A 23598-nucleotide genomic window follows, 5' to 3' on the forward strand; every position below is an offset into this window, starting at 1 on the left:
GGAATGGTTTTGATCAAAGCATATTCATGTGTTAGAATGGCCCAGTCAAAGTCCAGACCTAAATCCAATTGAGTATCTGTAGCAAGACTTGAAAATTGCTGTTCACAGACGCTCTCCAAGGACTAAGACAAGGCAAGACACACTTGTCTTTGTACTTCTCACCTGGTTCCCGCCACACACGCTTGACACTATCTGAACCAAATACGTTTATCTTGGTCTCATCATACCACAGAACATGGTTCCTGTAATCCATGTCCTTAATCTGCTTGTCTTCAGCAAACTATTTGTTGGCTTTCTTGTGCATAATCTTTAGAAGAGGCTTCTTTCTGGGACAACAGCCATGCAGACCAATTTAATGCAGTGTGCGGAATATGATCTGAGCACTGACAGGCTGACCGCCCACCCCTTCAACCACTGCAGCAATGCTGGCAGCACTCATACATCTATTTCTGACAACCTCTGGATATGACGCTGAGCACGTGCACTCAACTCCTTTGGTCGACCAAAGCGAGGCCTGTTCTGTGTGGAACCTGTCCTGTTAAACCGCTGTATGGTCTTGGCCATCGTGCTGCAGCTCAGTATCAGGGTCTTGGCAATCTTCTTATAGCCTAGGCCATTTTTATGTAGAGCAACAATTATTTTTTTCAGATCCTCAGAAAGTTCTTTGCCATGAGGTGCCATGTTGAACTTCCAGTGACCAGTATGAAAGAGTGAGAGCAATAACACCAAATTTAACACACCTGCTCCCCATTCACACCTGAGACCTTGTAACACTAACGAGTCCCATGACACCAGGGACAGAAAATAGCTAATTGGGCCCAATTTGGACATTTTCAGTTAGGGGTGTACTGACTTTTGTTGCCAGCGGTTTAGACATTAATGGCTGTGTGTTGAGTTATTTTGAGGGGACAACACATTTACACTGTTATACAAGCTGTACACTCACTACTTTACATTGTAGCAAAGTGTAATTTCTTCAGTGTTGTCACATGAAAAGATAGAATAAAATATTTACAAAACTGTGAGGGGTGTACTCAATTTTGTGAGATACTGTATAAGAGCCCATTTGTCCAAATTATTTTCAGATATTACATTTTCTGCCTGGAGTTTGTATGTTTTCCTTGTGCCTGAATGCGTTTCCTCTAGATACTTGGGTTTCCTTGGCTCCGGGTACTCCAAAGACATGCTGGTAGATTAATTGGACCCTAGTAAGTATATGGATGAATGTAAGTTAGGGACCTTAGATTGTAAGTGCCTTGTGGGCAGGGACTGATGTGAATGTACTGTACAATATATATGTAAAGTGCTCCATAAATTGTCAGCGTCTAGTCTATCTAATCTATCTAGTCTAGTGTCAGTCTATCTAAGTACCTGAAATAAATAAAAATAAATACTGTGCTAAATGTAAGTCACAAATTAACTCAGCAATCATTTTGTTAGTTTATCATTTATTTCAATAAAAACTTTATACATTAAAGTAAAAACAGTAGCAGATATATCAAAGATCCTAAAATACATGAATACAAAATAATGCATTGTAAAATCTTACAAAATTTAATAAAAATATAGATCTTTGAAAACATACTGAACAGGCACTTAGATATTAGAATATTTGAGATGAAATAAAATATGTACCTTAAGGGCTCATGTACACTACAGCTTCTAAACGGGAGTTTAGGAGTTTTTGGGCGTTTTTTTGCCAACGTTTCTAAACTCAATTCCATAAAGACCTATGTGTCCATGCACACATAGGCTTTTACGAGAGTTTAGAAGCTGCTGCGGTTAGGGGAGGTTCAACCTCCCCTAACTTCTCTCTCCTGAATACGAAAGAATCGCGTTCAGGATAAGAATGCTTTGATCATAGGCTGAAAATCACGGCATTATTTTGCTGGCGATTTTGCGTTTTCCCACAGCTGTCGGTCAACCCAGTCTGTGTGTACATGAAGCCTAAAGCTGATCTCCAGGCAAACAGCTAGATACACAATGAAAGTACTTTATGTGATGTAGTTTTACCTGTGAAATGACTCTTAATTGTGTCCAAGCAATCCTGAGATCTACACAGCCCTGTCAGACACCACAGTCAGGTTGGAGATCTGGCACTTTTCTGCTTCAGGTAAGCAATACAGCTATTTTAACAAATGCATCGAAGCCTTACATAGTGCTTTCTTGTTATCTGCCCAGAGTTTAGCTTTAATTGTTCCAGACAAGCTTATTCAGTTTGTTTGTGTAGTGCAATGCTTTGTTACTCTGTTAATATTGGTAAAAATCTTTGTGCTAAGAAGAGTCAGGTTATATAATGTTGAGCTTTGGGGTATTTTTAACTATGCGCCCCTTATAAGGGTGCATTATATGCTTCCCACCTCCGACCATTTGTGTAAAGAGGGTGTAAGTAGCAGTTCATCATAGTGTACCTTCCACTGATGGGAGCTTCATCAAAACTTTTGTCACTGGCTTAATAATTTTCCCTGGGTTAAGAGTTCCCAGAGGCATTCAGCAAATAAAAGCTCAGGATATGAATTGCCTGCAGTCCAGTCTAGGGACCAGTTATCCATATTTAAAGCAATTGCTATTCTTTAAATAATGCCTCTGGCTTCTTGGAAGTAGAAGAAATTTTAACGTATACCATGTTAAGGATACAATTACTTTGTGAAAGACCCCGTTTTCATTTTTTGCACTAAATGATGAAAACGTTTTTTAATAAAATGGCTGCAATACATATCTGGGGTTTTTTTTTTTATTACGTTTGTTATTGATTTATGATTTCTAGCTTTACTCCAAAATATTGTTTAAGTTCTTAGTACTAGGATTCCTAATTGTCAGTTCACCCAATATTGAAATTTTTGTTAGAGGCATTACAAACCTTTCTACCTACACCTTGGGTGGATTTACAAAAATTGGAAAGTGCAAAATCTGGTGCAGCTGTGCATGTTAGCCATTCACCTTCTAACTTCAGCTTGTACAATTATCTTTTGACAAACGTGGAAGCTGATTGGTTTCTATCCAGATTTTGCACTCTTCAGCTTAAGTTAATCACCCCTTCCTTTGTTTTTCAACTGCATAAGATGCACATTGATCATGTAGTTTCATGGTGTCATTTGTTGCCCTACGTGCATAGCCTATAGCAGTGATGGCAAACCTTGGCACCCCAGATGTTTTGGAACTAAATTTCCAATGATGCTCATGCACTCTGCAGTATAATTGAGCATCATGGGAAATGTAGTTCCAAAACATCTGGGGTGCCAAGGTTCGCCATCATTGGCCTATAGTAGAGTAAACCTTCATATTCCGGTGTCAGAATGGCACTGCAAAGGTTAATGCATGACCAATGTCTGTAGTATGACACTTTCTGTGAAGAAATTATGTATCCCACAAGTCCTGGGTTCTCAGTCTAGTACTTTGCAGGTGAGAGCAATCAACATAGATGAAAGAGGTGTGTTTGCTTTATCATATTAGCACTCACACATGTGTGATATAGCATAGAAGAAATGGCAAGGCATGCACAGGATGCTATGCCACCACAGAACAAGAAGTTGTCCGTCTGGTGAATAGGGACAAGCAGGTGAATGAATACATGGACATTGGGGGCCTTAGGGAATCCATCAGTCATGACACTATCAACTACAGCCACAAAATGTGAGCCTATCATTACAAGAAGGTAAGGCAAATAAACAACACAGGAAATATAACTACATTAATACCTAGTTAAAACAATGCCTTAAGTTCACATAATTGCGATGTCAGACATTGCATGTGATTGGCAGCGCACTGCTCTGCAAATCACATGTGATGTCTGTGTGTTGCGAATTCAGCCATACAGATTGTATGGCTGAATTCGCATTGCATTTGGACCAAAGTCACACAGGATCCTTTTTTTGGTCTGCACCAGAATCGAATTGCATGGGTGTTCACACCTATGCGATCCGATTCATGTCCCTATTGACAGTATGCAAACTGATCTGGGGGTGTTGTTAACTCTGTATTGACAGAGCGATTTGCATATGGCAGTGTGAACTGTCTGCGAGTCAAGTGTGATGCGGGAACCTGCAGTGGATTCGCAGGGTTCCCACTAAGCATATGTATGAACCGGCACGAAAGGCTGCTAAGTGTCCCTGTTTCTACTATTTTTTTTAAATCACTCTGCATAAGAAAATTTGTGATAATTAATTGTCCTATGGGAAATGAATAATAAGTGTCATTTCTTTTGAAAAATGTTTTTTGGTGGCGACAAATTTGCTTTAATTGCACACAAGGTTCATATACTGTATATTATATTCTGATGCAGCAAAGGGAGTCTCCCTGTGCTGAAATATCCTGAATTAAACATTTAAAGTCCAGTGTACCTGGGACCACAGGTTAAGACATCTCCTCTTGAGAAATATTTGAAGATAGTGGTATTTTAAGCCCTGTACGCACGGGCCAAATGCCAGGCGTCATCGACCGGTTCAACAAAAACCGGCTGACATTCAGTCTGTGTGTAAGGCAGCTGTTCCGACAGAAGCCAGCCGTTTGGCCAGCTTCTGTTGGATGAGCATGCTGGAAAACCAGTAGCCGACCGACTTCCGATCAGCCAATGGCTGACAGCATTGACCGGAGTGTTCTGGCAGGGGGGGCCGCCCTCCTGTCAGAATACGAAAGAACAGCAGGGGAGATCGCTGTACTAACGTTAGATAATTAGTACAGCGGCTCTGACCGGAGCTGTCAGGTTTTTTTTTCGTTCAACTAGTGGTGTGTGCCAGGCTTTAGCCTGTCTAAAACTGAGGCATCTGTCTAAAACTGAGCTAACATATTGGGGTAGTCTGATCCTTTAATGTTATTAAGGTTTGCACAAGAAAGTCAGTAAGTTTATTACAGTGCCTTTTTTCAAGACAAAACATAGTTCATGGATAATTGCATATTCTAAAGAAAACTAGGCTTCTAAATGCAAGTAGCACAGCTCATTATATTCTGTGTTGATATACGAATACGTCTTAGTGGGGCACATAAAAATAGTAACAATATCACACACATTACATTTACATTTATCTACTGACAATGTATTTACATGATATGAACACAAGAATAATTGCAAAATTTTGAATCATATTGCAAGAAAAAAAAATAAAAATTACACACTACCAATCATCTCCACATAGGAGACCGCCATTTTCTGTTAGCCTATCACCTTACTAGAAACTAGTGACATAACGCAGCAGTCTGTTCAAAAAGTCCAGCTCATTTCTAAAGCACAGCGGTGTGTATTACAAATGTGTATTGCACTCTGCTGGCTTCGGATACCCATTAAATGAATGGGGGCTGTAAAGAAAAAAAAGTAATTTGGAAAGCTTGGTCAGGTGACCTGTAAGACCTGTAAAAGTCACATAAAATATCTCTTTGTACAACTCTGTGAACTACTGCAGGCTCAATACTGCTGCCTGTCTTAGCAGGCAGTAGTATTGAGCAATATTTGTGAGTATAAACTGTCCCCTTAGACATTATAGATGTGAAGTAACGTCACTAGATCTTAGTCAACTGTTAAGCTGTATTCCTGGAAAAATTGGTTGAATACATTTTGCTGCCTCCACTAAGGGTAGAAATTCAGCAAGCATTAGGAAAGAAATAATAAAGTTATAGAGTGTGTTGGAAATGTAGTTACAATGGTCCTAAGGTGTGCAAAGGCTACATATAAAATGCAATTCAGACAAAACACCTATAAATAATGAGTGATGTACTGTATATTATATCATTTTATTGCTTCCAGTGTGAAAAAGTTTGACCAATGCACTAAAATGAGTAGGGTCCGACTATTATTGTTAACCGTAAAATGGAACTTGAACGATAATTCATTAGGCTGTTAACTGTCACCATTTCCAGGTCAACGATGTATTCTCTTGGCCCAGTTAATTGCTTTATCATGACAAGCATTGCGCTTACTCCACTTGTTTGCTGGAAAACAAAAAATAAAAAGGAATTGTGAAAATGTGTTTCAACTAGGCCTTTGCATTCCCTTGTGGAATGTGGATTTGATTCTTGTGTAGGTAAGGGAGGAAGGAAAATGTTTCTGTGCTTCATTGAAGGAAGAAAAGACAGACCAATTTTTATGTACCTTAAAGTAATTCAAAATGTTGTAATTTAAAAAAAAAAATCCCAAACAAGTTATACTTACCTGCTCTGGAATGTGGTTTTCCACAGAGCAGCCCTGGTCGTCTTCTTTTTTGGGCCCCCCGCCGGTTGTCCTGACTTGCCCTCCATGCCGAGTTTCCCCAACAACAAGCCTCTTGCTATGGGGGGGCACTCGAGCAGGCTAACTTCCAAGCCATGCTCCTGTGAATGGACACACAGAGCATGGCTTGGCCACGCCCCCCGGAATTATTTTAATTGGCTCAATGACTGTATCTGACAGCAGCCATTGGCTCCTGCTGCTGTGTGAACCAATGAGGAGAGAGAGACCCAGGAGAGCCATAGCTCTTATGCACATTGCTGAAACGAGATGGGGCTTAGGTAAGTATAAGGGGGGGTGGGAGGAGGAGGAGGTCTGCACCCAGAAGGTTACCTTAATGCAAAGAATGGAAAAAAGGTAAAATACCTTCTGCCTTTAGAACCACTTTACTAAAAGAGGGAAAAGACGAAAAAAAGTACATAATGGAAGGAATGTAAGAAGGGCCATTTTATGTGTCAAATGGAAGTGCCATTTTATGTGCCTTATGGGAGGAAAGAACACATTGCATAAATGTACTGTAGATCATGGCAGAAAAGAAGGAAGAAAGGATGACATATTTGATTTATACGTATGTCATCGCTTTTACAACCTGTACAACACATTTTGTTTAACTAACTAGCGACTTAACATTTGAGGTGCCATTAGACTAATGATGTCATTTTATACAGGGACATCTAACTGTTTTCTCATTTTAGAGTATAAAGCTAAAGTTACAATTAAACTCTCCATCAAAAAATGGCAATTAAAGTGGTTGTAAAGTCACTACTGAGAAATCACGTAATCCCCTCTTTTACAGGAAGATATAATGTGCAGTATCTGTGTTTTTTAAAAATTATTCCACAAAATACCTTATTTTACAGCGATGGGCACTCACATGACCTGCTGGCACTCTCCATCCTCAATCCGAGCACTACAGCAGGAGGGGCTGAGATTCCCCGCTGATGTCAGCTGGGAGGAGAGGAGCGCTGGAAGGTCAGATGAGCACCCAGCAGCACTGTACATAAGGTATTTTGAGGGATGATTTTATAAAAAAAAACACAGACACTGCACATTACATCTTCCTGTAAGAGAAGAGATTACAGGATTTCTCAGTAGTAATTTTATATAGCGGCCGGAGGAGCGGAGTGAGGATGGATAACACACAGACTCCTGATCTGACAAGCAGGGAGGGAAGGGTAGAGAGAGAGAGAGAGAGAGAGAGAGAGAGAGAGAAGCTGTGGGATAACGATCAGCAGCCATGATTACCATGGTCAGCACACTAAGAGGGACACAGGAACAGGCAGGATCAACCAGGTTTTTTAGAACATAGAGAGGAACAAATGACATAGCACAAGCACTATGCTTATGCTGTGTGTGCTGCTTTAAAGGATCAGGACCGTTTTTTTTTTTTTAGTTTTACAGCCATTTTAATGACACTGTAATTGTACTGTATTATGTCTGAAAAAATTATTTAAAGTGAACTGCAGAAAATTGATTTCTGTACACAGGGCTTTCATTTCTGCCCTAGTTTGTGCTAGCAATTTTATGGAAAGGTGGGGCTCAGTTCCTGGAGAGACAGGCTTTGAATAAACTTAGCTAAGTTCCTATGTGCAAGGTGCAAGCAGTATCCAGATACTAATTGATAACACAAAAGGCACTAAAATACATGTAACTCACCCGTAAGTAAAAATCACCATTTTCATTTCCAGATTTAATCCTGAACGTATTAATTGTATTAGCGTAGATCAATGTTGCTTGAATTTGAAAGATATCAGATGGCACAGGTCTGTTGGAACGGATGCTCATGTATTTGTAGACGATGCTGTATGGTTGGTCTCGACAAAGAGGATTCGTTACATGGCACACACAGCGACTGTAAAACAGCAAAACGTGTAATTTTTACTTCCGTTTGTGTAAATACAATTACAACTGCCTTTTACTGTGAGAAAAAAAAAATGCTTACTGATGATACATTAAGCATCTGTGTTTTGTTGATGAACTAGAGATCGCAGATAATCGTTAACACATGAGCAAATTTATTTTCAAGTAACAGCACACACACAAGATGTATTGGCAAGATTCCAAAATGACGGTATTATTTTCAAACAAGTAGTAAAAATTAGGCAGACCTGAACTTGATATACTGAATTTAATATACACTATATTGTAAAAAGTATTGGAACGCCTGCCTTTACATGCACATGAACTTTACTGGCATGCCAGCCTTAGTCTGTAGGGTTCAATATTGAGTTAACCAACCGTTTGCATGCTATAACAGCTTCAACTCTTCTGGGAAGGTTGTCCACAAGGTTTAGGAGTGTGTCTATTGGAATGTTTGACCATTCTTCCAGAAGCGCATTGGTGAGGTCAGGAACTGATATTGGACGCGAAGGCCTGGCTCGCAGTCTCCACTCTAATTTATTCCTAAGGTGTTCCATAGGGTTGAGGTCAGGACTTTGTGCAGGCCAGTCAAGTTCCTCCACCCCAAACTCACTCATCCATGTCTTTATGGACCATGATTTGTGCAATGGTGCCCAGTCATGTTGGAACAGGCAGGTGCAATCCCTGTGGTGAGGGGGGTGGAGAGATGTGCAGTGGGAAAGGGTTGGTGTTTTGGTGAGCCCTGAATGAGGGGTGGGTGGAGGTGATCTGTGGACGAGAGTGGTGGGGAGGCGAGCTATAGATGAAAGGATATAGCGGGGAGCAGTGGACAAAGGAATGCAGAGACAGATATTGGATGAGAGGGGTAAAAAGGAAAATGGTGGATGAGGGGTGCAGAGGCAAATGGGGAAAGAAAGGGTGTAAAGGTGAGAATTGGACAAGGTGGTGTAGAGGGGAGCGATAGATAAGAGAGTGCAAAGGCAAATGGTGGACAAGGGAATGTGGAGGTGAGCGGTGTAAGGGGAGCAGAGATGGACAAGTTGTACAGTGGGAGCAGAAGTGAGTAGTGAAATTGGGGAGGGGAAGGTTTTTTCTGTTGGGGTTTTCATAAAGTAGGGAGTGTTGCCATTCTGGGGAGGGTATTTACTGAAAGTGAGTTTGCTTGTTTTTTTCTGAATGTTGTGTGTAATTACTCCTAAGGTGTTGAGGTGCCATTCTGAATGCATTGATCATGATACGTAATGTAATGTAGCAAGACATAGGTGTACGCAGGGTGAATGCCAGGTGTGCCTGGGCACACCCTAATCACTATGTGTGGTTCAGCACAGAGCACTTCCCATTCATTCATTGTTCTGTGCAGCTGAGGCAGCAGAGAAAGGCATGTGTGTTTGAGCTTTGGGGTGCACACCCTAATGCAATAGGCTGTGCACACCTGTGCTGCAAGGTGATAGTGTATATTAGTCCTCCCAAAACCTTTTATTCATTTACACTCTCAGAAAATGCCTCAAGCACTAACAGCATGATCCATTACAGCTGTGGTTGGAGCTGTAATATATTAGAAGCCAATATTCCTGGAGGTGTCTCCTTGTTTCCTATTCACTTTGCATAGCTTATAAATAATAGAAAGTAACCAATTGAAAAGCGCACACATCTTTTATGCTTGTTTCAAAAAATACAACTACAAAAAAAGATCTGGTGAAAAGGTTGGTTTAAAAGAATCATACTTACCAACGTGGATGCAGCATCGGTCCGGGGCTGCATCTGTCCCCTGCTCTAAGACTGAAAACCGAGCAATCAAACACCATTGATTGCTTAGATCTCAGGGCTCCCTGAGCGGAGAGCTCACGACTGTCAGTCACCGCTGTCTTTGCTACCCCCCCCCCCCCAGTGCTCACTGGAGCGCTGAGCTGTGCAGGGGGTTGGAGCGGCCGGCTCAGGCTCTGATTGGCTCGCTAAGTGGCTGAGCCGGATGCCAGTCCAGGCATTTGGGCGGATTCCAACTTCATCGTTGTGGTCTTGCCCAAGCCTGGTTGGGCTCTGTGACATCAGCCAACAAGCCCGCTGTCTGCTTAAAAAGGGGTCCACAGGAGTTGTACAGCTAAAAGCTTTGGCTGTACTTCTCCTTTAATTACTTTGTCACAAACAAAAGTCTTACAGACACATAAACCTCAGCCCAATCATTTTTTAAATGAAAACTCTTCTATTACATATGCTTTTTTGGACACAGAATATAGAGAGCTAACATTTTATCTACACCTACCTTACAGAAAAACTTCCTTTTCCTATAGCAGTTCCTGCCTATAGTCTCTTAATTAGCGGTGAGCTCAGTGTTTGGTCTGATTTAGGGCATTTGGCGTGGACAAACATGACAGCTTCCAGCTGTCAATGGTTGCTAAGGAAGCAGCAGGTGCTTGCACCTGCTATGTCCTTGCCAACCCCATCTTGCCCCTTCACTTACATGGCTGGGAATCCACAGCCAATAAGCAAATGGGCAGGTTACATCATTACCTAAATATAGCCACTTGGACATATATGTGCAATGATGTCACCACTACCCCCACCCCTTCCCTTATGGTTGATGACAGCTTGGGGAGCTGTCTTTTAGTTAGTGATACTGTAGGGTTGATTGTGTGTTCTGCTTTGTCAAGTTTTTTTTTTTTTTTTTCGATAGGCATCATGGTTGACAATGGATTTATAACAGTAACTCTTTGTGGGGAGTTTAATTATTTTATTTATTTTTTTAATTTTAATTGAATTCATTTTTTAAAGGACTTGTCAAACATTTGGTGTCTTTATTTCCATGTGATGTTTCTTTTCTTTCTAAATGAGTAGGGGTGCTAAGTACCACTTACTCATTTATGTAGTGGGGAGGCTGGTATCTCTGGGGCCCCCCTATTTTTAAAGAGGACTTTCAGATTACAATAAGTACCCCAACTCAAACCCCCACAACCACCAGCCAGGGTCCTTGTCCTCATCAACATGGGGTCCCTGGGAATTCCTCGTTCATGGGAAATAATTGCAATCTCCGATCCCTATCACGAACGGGGTTCAGCGGGTTACACACATCGAGTGATGCAATGCGTCGGGTAGAACCAGGTGACGTCACTTCCGGTCCGGGATCAAACTGTAAGTTAGTGGTAAAATGCTTGTTTTTTTGCCTCTTGAAAGCCTATGACTCATGTATATAAAGTAAGTGTTATTTTTTGTATCTCTTAATTATTTTTAATAAAAACGATTACACTATCTACGAAATCTTTTCATCTTCTGAGAATTGTTCTTTCTAGCTGCTGTGGACTACTGTAACCTCTTGGACCAGCACATGCCATTTCTGGGACCTGGAGTATACTTCTATGGAGGAGAGATCACACTTCACACTAATGGTTTTAAGCGCATTTGACCTACATACTTTATGGGTCTATATGGGAAATGAGCGTATATTTTGGATGATGGTGGAGTACTGTTTCATTGAAGTGTGTTTGAACACTGGTAAGATACAACGTTGAATTTATTATTAAGCACTATTGGACTCTGTTTCCTAATGAGACTCATCACTTTTCTATGTGTGCTTACTACTCACATTTTTAATTTAATATTATTTATTTGTGGTACACTGTATTGGTGGAATATTATAAAAAAAATGTTTCCTTTGCATACACATTATGTTATATTGATGCACTTTTTATAGTGATGAATGTTTATTTTTACTACTAATTTCATAAATATATTCTGCTAGTAGGGAGAATATTACTCGATCACTGTTGGTTTATGTGGTGATTAAGAGTAACGCAACACTTACTTTTTTTAAAAATTTGATATGATGTGGGAAAATATTAGGGTGTATGCAGCAGCTCTTGATGATTAGGTTTAGAATTTATTTAAATTGGTGGCGGCGCATAAGGTATATAATTTATTTAAATTAGTGGCAGAGCATAAGGTATTTTTGATTTCTACTGTATGAACTCCTTTGCTTTCATCATGTAGCTACTCTTTAATTGAGTGTTTAGACTGAATTCCAAGATTATGGATTTTATTGCAAAGTCACATTAGTCCAGCTGGGATCAAAGTAAGTTTGCATATTGCATACCAGTGGGATCCCTGCGGAAACTGGTAAACACTGTAGTGCAGAGTAAATGCCCTGCTGCATAGGGCACTTTACCATGTGGGTTTGCATTTTTATATTTTACCATTAAAATTTTTAATACAATAAATATGTTACACAATGATGGTTTTCTGTGATTTCCTGATTTTACACCAGGGAGCAAATTGACAGTGGAGGAAAACTTTCTTGTTGCATTCAGAGCCGGTAGAAGAGACCGCTACTGTATAATATAATTATGTTCTGGTGAGTGTATTATCTAAGTGGTGGAGGGAAGAGCACATTGAGTTTGTGGATTTGTGGCACAAAGAGCACTTCTGAAGAATATCATAAAGATTTTTGGTCACTTTTACCATTCAAGGCTTTTGAACTGATTTATATTTACCGGTCACTTTGCAGGATACATTGTTGTTGCATGGATACCAGAGATGTATAGTAACTAAGTAGAACTCCTTCACTACTGTACGTAAGTACCGAAAGGCGGTATCTGTACTTTCCTAGAGTAGATTTTTTTTCTCCTACTTCCACTTTTACTTCACTACATTTTTTCGATGATTTCAATACTTCTACTCCGATATTTTTTTTTTGTGCTGCATAGTTACTCCTTACTATTATAAAAATTACCACTGCCAGAACAGTAGATGGCAGGTTTCATGAAGCTCAAAACATGTGTATTATCAGCGCATACGAAAATAAATGCTACTGTATGCATAAATAAAAGCTGCATTTGAAATAATAAAAGACAATATGATGTTCAAACTTTTGACTTCTTTCTTTAACTCGTACTACATAATACAGTACTTGTACTTTTACTTTCAGTACTTGAGTAGCAATTTTTTTTCAAAACTACTGGTACTTTTACTTTCAGTACTTGAGTAGCAAAATTTAAAAAAAAAACTACTTGCAATACTTAAGTACAAAAAATGTTGAATACTTTAGTACTTCTACTCAAGTCACTTTTTGATCGAGCACTTCCACTTCTACTCAAGTCACTTTTTGATCGAGCACTTGTACTTTTACTCAAGTATGGGTTTCGAGTACTTTATCCAACTCTGATGGAAACTTAAGGGATTTGAGTATATATGTATGATTTTATGTTATGTTGATTTAGCATAATAGTAGCGTGGCTTCTTTTATCAATATATAGTTTATGCAGAGTGGGTTTGCACTGTTGAGCTGCAGCTGAGAATAAAAGAGTTTTTTTACATTATTGTATTGCGCCAGGGATATATCTAAACTATTCAGAGAAAGGAGATACAATAAGACACGTGGCCACTCACTAAAACTTGAGGAAAGGCGGTTTAACCTTAAAGTGCGTAAGGGGTTCTTCACTGTAAGAGTGGTAAGGATGTGGAATTCTCTTCCACAAGCAGTCGTATCAGCAGGGAGCATTGATAGTTTCAAAAAACTAGTAGATGGGCACCTTAAAGACCACAACATACAGGGGTATACGATGTACGGTTAAAAGCAAACACACACACACATCATAGGTTGAACTGGATGGACTGATGTCTTTTTTTCAACCTCACTAACTATGTAACTATGTAACTATGTAACTAGTGTAAACTGTAAAATGTTGTAGTAAGAATTCTAACAAATAGTTTACTGTGGAATGTTTATTTCACTGTGCTCAAAGTGTTAAGCTAAAAACATTACGTGCTAGTTCAAGCAAACTACCACTCCCTGCAATTGCCAAAAAAAGTTTAAACCCTTACAAAAATTAGTTAATTTGAACTCCTTCATTGCCTTCATCATTTACCTACTTATTCATTGGGTGTTTAAATTTCGGTTAACAGATTTTAAAAATGAAATCTTGGGGTATTATACTGATCATGCAAATATCTGACCACACCCAAAAAAATAAATTACACTCCCATTTGTAACCATCCTATTATGGTGCTGCTGGACTTTGTAGTCAATTGCACATGCATGGCAATATTCAGACAGTGAGCCAGCTTTCTTTTTCCATTTTCTGAATTCCACATGCCAGAAAGTAAAGATAACTTGACGATTGCCGCATATGTGCAATTGGCTGTAGAGTTCAGTAGCATCCCACTATTTGACTACACCGCTAGGGACTTAGATATTTGTTTTCCAGAGACAATGCAGAATTATTACTTTACTAGATACTTTAAGCAGGGTGTAGATAGCTCAATTTGAATGCATGTGTATGTGCAAAAAGATAACTATTTTCCCTGTGTATATATTTGTTTTTCGTATTTTTCTCTTTAAAGCACAATTCTAGTTTTAAGTTTCAATATTAAAAAAAAAAAAAAGAGCTCTGGCTGCAATGCTTACTGTACCTCCTCTAGATTAGAACTGTCAACACAATTTAAAGGTTCAACACTTCTGAAGCCTATTACACAGCCAGTTCAATAAAAACTTTCCGACATCCGGTCCCGTGTGTATGGCAGCCGGTCAGCTTCTGTCGGATGAGCATGCTGGAAAACCAGAAGCTGATCATCTCCCAATCAGTGCTCTCAGCTAAGGTCTCAGGTTTCCCCCTGTCAGAACACAATAGAACAGCAGGGGAGAGCGCTGTACTAACATTGGATTATTAGTACAGTGGCTCCGACCAGAGCTGTCAGGTTTTTGCTGGGTTGAACGAAAAAAAGAAAAAAAAAACGAGTGGTGTGCGCTAGGCTGTAGCTGAATGACGCTTGTACTTACATTCTTTCTGCCATAATGGCAAAGCGTCATTGATCCACACCCTGCGGGGTCACACCTTTGCCTCGTGCACTTACAGTACAGCGATGCAGAGAAACAGGCTGATGTCATTACATTGTGATGATCTCTGCATCATTGAGGATTACCTAGCACAAGGGGAAGAGGAGTCTGTTCCACTGGCCTGAAAACATCTGAATAAAGGTAAGTATTTTTATATATATATATATATATACATATATACTATATATATATATATATATATATATATATATATATATATATATATATATATATATATATATATATATATATATATATATACTGTATATATATATATATATATATATATATACACACACATGCACATGAGGGAAGGGATCATTGGAGTCAGAAATGTTACTAAAATTGGGAAACTGTAAAACAAAATTACACTGATTTTCAACCAATATTGGCATTGATTTTCTTTCTGTAGTGTTTTTGATATCTTTACTGATAGAACATGCTGTGCAAATTGTTGAAGGGGAGTAAGTGTGCACAGAAAGTCAGTGAGGAGCAGGAGGTGTGCAACCTGCCTGCTTGGGCTAGAGATAGCCAATGACAGTCTAATGCAAGGGAGTTTGCTAAGTAAGCTTGTCCTGTGAATAGAACTTGGAGTGATCACTGATGGGGTCTTGGATCAATTTGCAGACATTAGCCTCAATACTTTGGGTTGCATAAAGGAGAGATGAAGGTAGTATCTATACTTGGATGGTATTTTCTTCATGCTCTCCATACTTTATCTGAAATGAGAAGGAAGGATGAGATGGAAAGGGGGTTATTTAAAAACCAGCTAGCAGTAGCTTTAGACTGGGTGGCACTGCTAGAAAGGCTGATGATTTGGAGGAGCATATTAGGGTATTAAAGGTTTAACCTGCAGTGGCTTCAAAATGTGGTCCAATGACTGCAGAGAAGGCTAAAGGCTGGAATAATTGAAGTGTGGCCCTTATGAACAAATCCGTTGATCTCCCCAGGAAAAAAAGGCTGTGAACATGTGAATAAAGACAGGATATGTGATGTTGTCACTTCCAGTAGGGCAAGCCAAGACAGTGCTGACAAAGCAATCCCTCCTGCTAAAAAATCGTATTCTCCCGGCGGGAGGGCAGAGGAAGATGTCCACACCGGGAGAAGACAGTGATTATTGCTATCAGCTATAGCAGCCGCTAGTGAAAATTTCAAAAATTTCAAAAAACACTTCCATCTTCTTCATAATATTGGGTGTTCTGGAATCCACAGATAGAACTGGGAACAGCAGTCACTGATAACTGTCAGTAGAAACAAAGAGCACAAGAACATTTTTTGGAGCTTATTGAATAGCAGTGGAGGCCTGTCCATATGGGGCATAGGGGTACCGCCCCCCCTGATCCGTGCGCCAGGCCTCTAATCTACATGCAGGGCATCGCACGCAAGGATTGCAATGCTTTTTTTTTTTTTCTTTGATGCACAATTAGAGCCTGAGGCCCTAATTGGCTTAAAAAAAAAGGTGAGCTCAGGCCCTGAGCTCACCCAGTTGTGTGACAATAGAGGAATTTATATTGTCATTAATAGTGTCGTTGGTTTGCCACCCCCAGCCCCCCCCCCAAAAAAAAAAATTGAGCACCAGCCGCCACTGTTGAACAGATATAACAAAATACTTTCAATTGTATATTTAACAGTGCAAAAGTAAGTAATGTGGAAAGGTTCATTGGTTGGGTTAACATGTACTTCTAAGTCACATAACAGGTACAATTAATATGCACTTCTACTTACTTATCTGACATGCGTACATAAGGGTCTTGGCAAGGGTTTGCTGGGTAACACCGGAATCCACCAAAGTAGTTCCAACACATGCCTTCTTCACCACAATCATGAGTGTTGCTTTCACATTCATTTATGTCTGGAAATATTTTAAACATTCTCTCATTATATAGTATTCTCCTTCAGTAACATTTATGGGAATTTAAAATGAAATGTATGACGTCTATCAATATGATAGAAATCTTTAACCACTTACAGACCACCCCACGCAGGTATACTGCTGCAGGGCAGCGGCTCGGCGTTGGATCAGGTATCTGGTACTTGATCGGCACTTCCTGGTAGGGAGCATACACCGCCCTGGCTTTGCTATGATTTGTTACAACTCAAACCGATCGGCTCTGTCATTCAGGGAAGGGAGCTTTGTATTGTAAACATAGAGCTCTGAACACTGGCAGATGATCTTGCTGGTTTTTTTTATTCCCTTCAAAGCAGGGAAAAAATCACCAAGATCCCTTAGTAAAAGCAGCAGTATTTTTTTAGTTTATATTGCAAAAAATAAAAAAAAAACTGAGAAGTAATCAAATACTACCAAAAGAAATCTCTTTTTGTGTGAAAAAAAAATTATAAAAAGTTAATTTGCTTACAAGTAAACTCTTAAACAGCAAATGCAGCAATATTTTAATTCTGGGAACTGACCTATTCTCCATGTTGTAAATGCACAGCTGTATCTAATTAATTTTGTATGTTCAACATGTTTATTAAATTAAAAATCTTTTATAAAACAAGTCATATTTACAGTATCTTTACACTAAGGCCCAGACCCAGGCCTTAGGCTGTCATGGGGCATTGATTGGTGAAAAAAATAAAGGCCTCAGCTGATCTAATGCCAAAAAACTCTGGTCGCTAATGTCCGGCTGGAAGTCATATGAACCCAGAATAGAAGACAATGGACTTGGATGGGAAGATAAATAAGTGCTTTTAAACATCTGTCTGGCTCCCAAGAGTGTGTGTTGTTTAATGGCTAGAGCGAGTGCCTTTTCCGGGCGCCAGGGAAGGTTGATGGTTGCCTGTTCCAAATGCACCTATAGCTTCTTGCTTTGGGTTGTGCACCAATCAACCACCCACGCCAAGGGGGTGGCTTCATGGTATTTTACTGGGTTGAGAAAAATCCCAAGCCTCCTTGTGCTTTGGGTAGAGAAAGAATGAATCTCTGGAGCCGCGCAGGCTTACCCGACCAGACAAATTGTAAGAAACTTGACTGCAGGCCCTGCATGAACCTCCCTGGGAGCTTTATCGATAGGGTTTGGAGTACGTAAATAAGTCGTTGCATAATAACAATTTTCAGAATATTTTTGCGGCCAAAACAGGAGAAGTTGTCCCTATCCCATCTCTGGAGATCCAATTTAATTGTATGAGCCAGGGGTGCAAAGTTGAGCCCAAATGTCCTACATAAGTTCAGAGGGACATTCGTACCCAGGTACCGTACCTGGGAGGAAGTCCATTTAAATGAAAATGGGATGCAATCTGAAGCTTCAATGAATGGGAGACTTAAACACCCATGTCCTCTGATTTAGAATAATTTGTTTTTAAAGTTGGACAGATATTCATAGTGTCACAGTTCCCGTTACTTAGGGGAAATGGGTCTAACAGCACCTCATTTGCCTTAACACCAGCTGAAGGGTTGGAGTAAAGTGCAGAAATCCAACGCTTTCACGCCCAAGCTAATATGATATATAGTGGTGTGGATAAAAGGCCACGTCACTCTTTCAAATGCCTTCCATCTGCCGAGAGAAGCACCATAGGCACGTGATGTGTTTGGAAGTAATGTATAGTGTTCAAAATCCTGTTGTGTATTGTCACGGCATTCCCTATTTGGAGTAAATCCTGATTGATCAGAATGTATCAAAATTATAAGGTAGTTCAGCAGTCTGGAGGCCAATATCTTTGTAAAGATTTTTAAATCCACATTATGCAGTTAAATAGAACAGTAGCTAGGACAGAGGGTAGATCCTTCCCGTCCTTGGGAAGGACCATGATGTGGGCTTGAAAGGTTACCTCCAGAAAGGCCTGACCATCTCTAAGAGAGTAAAAGGCCACAGTAAATCTGTGGGCTATTTTGTCTGAGAAAGTTTTATAATACCGAAGAGTAAACCCATCGGGCCCTGGGGCCTTACTGGGCTGCAGGGCTGAAAGGGCCACAAGAAACTTGTCAGTGTGTAATGGGGCTTCTAAGATGGACACTGCTTTAGAGGATATTGTAGGCATCCTGGAGGCCTGTATATATTGCCTGGCTGCCTCCCATTTATCGTTCCCAGCAGGAGTAGAAGCGGGTCCTCCTTGATTGTACAAGGATGTGTAATAATCCCTGAAAGCCCTGGCAATTGCTGGGGATGAGGATACCGAAGTAGTCTCCAGAGTCTTCACCTGTGTAATATCATTTCTCACTCTAGTCGCTCTTAAGGCATTTGCCAACATTCTATTGGGTTTGTTTCCAAATTCAGAGAATGCTCTCCTGCCCCAAACCAGTTTCACCTTAGCCTTATCAATGAGCAGAGAGTTTAAATTATCTCTCAAGGTTTGACAATTTTACAATTCAAATTACATTTACAAGTAAACAGTTCAGTGTCTGCTGGAGCTCACACTGACAGCTCTCTACTGTGTGGGCTAGTGGGAACCAAGCCTAATGGTCATTTTTTTTTTTTAGAAAAAAAGACACAAATTGAGTAGAAATCTCCTTCCCCTGCCAGCATGTTGCAGAGAAGGATTCTTGCTTTCTTTGTAAAACTGTGGTCTCTCTGTAGAAGTCTGGCATGCCCCCAGCTGGGGCAGAGCTAAAGCTCTCCAATCAGAAGGGAGTATGACCTTTGCCGATTGCAGAGCCATATGTGTAAGTTAGCAGCGTGTTCGTCCCTCCTCTGCAGAGAGACCACTGTTTCCACACAAGGAGCAAGGGTCCCTCCCTACATCATTCTGGCTGCGGGGCACAGGCTTTTTTTTTGTTCAGGTTGTGTCTGTTTGATAAAGAATTTGAACTGTAAGACTTTTTGAAAGTTAATTTGGGTATTAAGCCTTAGTTAAATTATAAACATCATCATGCTATAGAAAAAAAAAATTGTAGTAATGTTTTATCACATGAAGAATAATCTCTGCTGTATAAAGAAATTACAGGCATTAAACATTTAATGATCATACAAACCTTGACAGGATCGAGTCCCAACAAGCTGATATCCCTCTGGGCATACACAGGAGAACCTTCCTGGCTCGTTAACACATTGGTACTGGCACAGATAACTGTTTGTTCTGCATTCATCAATATCTGTTAGACAATATGAAAACAGTGAAAACACAGACGACAAGCTAATCATAGCATATCCATAGGCAATTATCAAATAAGAGAAAATAATGAAGTTGATGGAAAAATAATTAAGCATATTTACAAAATCCATTGTGTGTTTTTAACATCATTAGTAGCATGCTTTATTTAATTTTCCATTCTTAACATTTGAAATTATAGTGATTCATTAATTAAGGTAATGGTGACCTATTTTTTAAGTTTAATCAGTACCATCTATTCTATGTCACGTTGTAAATGATATTGTCTTTTAAACAATTATTCAATTTGCATACTAAAACTAATGGCAGGTATAGTTATAAATAGGATTCTACAAAGATTCTTAGCAGAACATTAAATAAGGACCTTAAAAAAATATATGAAAAAGGCCTCATAATTAAAGTAAAAGTACAGCCAAAACTTTTCCCCTTCACTTCCGGTCCCAATGAAAGGTTTTTACGGGTTTTACAGCTATCAAGGGCTCCATTAGAGCAATTTACCATCACTTCCTGTCCTGCCCATATTTTAAATGAGAGGAAGTTTGGATATTTCTGCAACAGCAATACAAACTGAAATACAAAAATGGGTTTGAGTTGAGTAGGGGAAGACGAGAACCCTTGTTGCATTTTTGTTTCTGTGTCCATGTTGCAGATTTTCACTTCCTGTCTAGGGAAACCATTTGAAACTGTTGTCTGCAGGACAGGTTTTGGCTGAGTGGCAGTTACATAGTTACATAGTAGTTGAGGTTGAATAAAGACAATAGTCCATCATCTCTCATACCCCTGAATGTTCTGATCCTTGAGATGTACGTCCAAGAGTCTTTTGAAAGTAGTCATACCTCCCACAGTAACTACCTCTTGTGGTAGAGAATTCCACAATCTTGTAACCCTAACAGTAAAGAACCCCCTGCGTTGCCTGAGGTTAAAATGCTTCTTCTCTAATCGCATTGTATGCCCTCGAGTCCTCATGCAATCCTTTCGACTGAATAGCTTTTTTTCTATGCTGAGATCACCTTTGAGGTATTTATAAATTGCTATCATGTCCCCTCTCAGGCGTCTCTTCTCCAGGAAGAACAAATCAAGCGATTGCAGACGCTCTTCATAATTAAGGTCCTCCAATCCCCTAGTTAGTTTAGTTGCCCTTCTCTGGACTCTCTCCAGCTCCAACACATCCCTCCTGAGGACTGGCCACCAGAACTGGACATAATACTCCAGATGCGGTCGGACCAGAGTTTTATAAAGTGGTAGGATTATAGTTTTATCTCTTCTATATGCATGCTAATATTCTGCCAGCTTTGGCAGCTGCCGCTTGACATTGCATGCTATTGCTTAGTCTATCCTCTACCAAGACTCCCAGATCTTTCTCCATTTTTGATTCCCCCAAAGGTTCCCCCCTTAAAGTGCATTATTCTTTTATGTTTTTAGTCCCCAAGTGCAAAATCTTACACTTCTCCACTTTAAATCTCATTTGCCATGTCGTTGCCCACTCTGTTATTTTGTTCAGGTCTTTCTGTAGGATATCTGCTTCATGCTGTGCAGTTATTGCCCTGCCCAATTTTGTGTCATCTGCAAAAACTGATATAGAACTACTGATCCTGTCCTCAATGCTGTTTATGAATAAATTGAACAAGGTTGGCCCCAGGACTGAGCCTTGGGGGACCCCACTTACCACCCCAGACCAGTCTGAGTATGCGCTATTTATTACCACCCTTTGGACACGCCCTTTTAGCCAGTTCCGTATCCAAGAGCAAACCTTGCGGTCGATGCCTGCAGACCTTATTTTATAAATTAAGCGCTTGTGGGGAACTGTTTTAAACCCCTTAGCGAAATCCAGGTACACCACATCCACTGGTCTCCCCCTATCTAGCTCACAGCTCACCTCCTTGTAGAATGTTAAGAGATTGGTTTGACAAGAACGCCCATTTGTAAACCCGTGCTGATTACTGCTGATGATGTTGTTGTCCTTAGCAAACTCTACGATATAGTCCCTTATCATCCCCTCCAGAAGTTTACATACTATCAATGTCAGACTGACAGGCCTATAATTTCCCGGGACATGCCTCTGCCCGTTTTTGAATATCCATATCACGTTAGCTTTCCTCCAATCCCCCGGTACATTTCCTGTCATAATACTGTCAGCAAAGATCAGGAACAGTGGTCTAGATATAGTTTTACTAAGTTCTTTGAGTACTCTCGGATGTACGCCATCCGGGCCTGTTGATTTATTTGTGTTAATTTTATCCAGCCTTTCCCTGATTTCACCCTCTGTTAGCCATAGCGGCAAGTCCTGTGTATTACTACTAACCATACATTCATGGTCAGTGTACCCCTCCTTTTCCTGTGTAAAGACTGAGGAGAAAAAAGCGTTCAGCACGGTTGCTTTTTCAGTGTCCTCTGTAACCATCCTCCCATCATCGTTAATTATGTGTGCAATATGCTCTGCCCTAGCTTTTTTCTGTTGATATATTTAAAGAATTTCTTTGGGTTCTTTTTACTATCCTCCACTATTTGTCTCTCAAAGTTGATTTTAGCTATTTTGATTTTGTATTTACTTTTCTTATTTGCCTCCTTGTATTGCTCGAAAGCGGATACTGTGCCCTCTGATTTATATTTCTTAAAGGCCATTTTTTTTACCCCTAATAAGTTTTTTAACATTACGGTTTAGCCAGCCAGGTTTGGCTTTGTCTCTTCTAAATGTATTTCCCATAGGAATGCACTGCGAGATGCATTTGTTTAATATGTTCCTAAAGCATTCCCATTTTTCCTCCATGGTCAGTGTTCCTAGGGTTTGCTCCCAGTTTACCCTTTCCATCATTGAGCACAATTTGGGAAAATTTGCCCTTCTGAAGTTTAGGGTTCTTATGTTCCCCTCTTGCCTTGTTATATTGTTATTTATGCTAAATGTGATCATCCTGTGATCGCTAGAGCCCAGGTTGTCCTCGACTCCTACCTCTGAGATTAGGTCTGGGTCATTAGTGATCAATAGATCCAGCACTGCATTTTCTCTAGTTGAAGAATCCACCAACTGAGACATGTAGTTGTCCTATAAGGTTTCCATGAAGAGACGGGCCTTCTGTGAGTGTGTAGTCCCCTATTCCCAGTCAATGTCGGGATAAATGAAGTCCCCTAATATGATGACTGATCCTAGTTTTGCCACTTTACCCAACAGTGATATAAATTCCAGTTCTACCTCCTCCCTTGGGTTGGGTGGCCTATAGCAAACCCCCACAATTACTTTTCCCTTTACTTCTTCCCTATGGAGTTCTACCCACACGGATTCTAACTCCATACTCATCCCTTCCATAATATCACTCTTTCATTATTCTTGACATAGAGACATACCCCTCCCCCTCTTTTTCCTACCCTGTCCTTCCGGTACACCGAATACCCTTGAATATTGGCCAGCCAGTCATGTGAGGGGTCGAACCAAGTTTCCGTTATTCCCACAAGGTCTATGTCCTTCTCATGTACTAACATTTCCAACTCATCCATTTTATTAGCTAGGCTCCTGGCATTTGCATATACCCCTCTTAGTTTTGCGGAAGTTGATAGTGAATGGTGATTATTTTTATTCCTGTTTGTTCTGAGGTTTTCCCGCACAGACCCCCCCAATTGATGTTAAGTTGGTGGATCTCAGCATTAAAGTCAGGAATTTCAGGCCCATCTGTGCCAATGG

At 40.2% G+C, this 23598-nt stretch overlaps 1 protein-coding gene across 1 annotated transcript in view; it reads right to left on the reverse strand.

Annotated features, from left to right (window-relative positions):
• Positions 1-5411: 5411 nt before the first annotated feature.
• Positions 5412-23598, reverse strand: part of EFEMP1 (EGF containing fibulin extracellular matrix protein 1) — a 106740-nt gene continuing 88553 nt past the window's right edge. Inside the window, exons 8-11 of the mRNA XM_082251717.1 lie at positions 19789-19908; positions 16605-16731; positions 7853-8048; positions 5412-5922 (exon numbers count right to left, since the gene is read on the reverse strand). Coding sequence (XP_082107843.1) covers positions 5761-5922; positions 7853-8048; positions 16605-16731; positions 19789-19908 — 605 coding nt within the window. The 3' untranslated portion in view covers positions 5412-5760. The remainder of the gene's footprint in view (positions 5923-7852; positions 8049-16604; positions 16732-19788; positions 19909-23598) is intronic.

Source organism: Pelophylax lessonae, assembly GCF_965119305.1.
Source record: "Pelophylax lessonae genome assembly, chromosome: 3".
Lineage (NCBI taxonomy): Eukaryota > Metazoa > Chordata > Amphibia > Anura > Ranidae > Pelophylax > Pelophylax lessonae.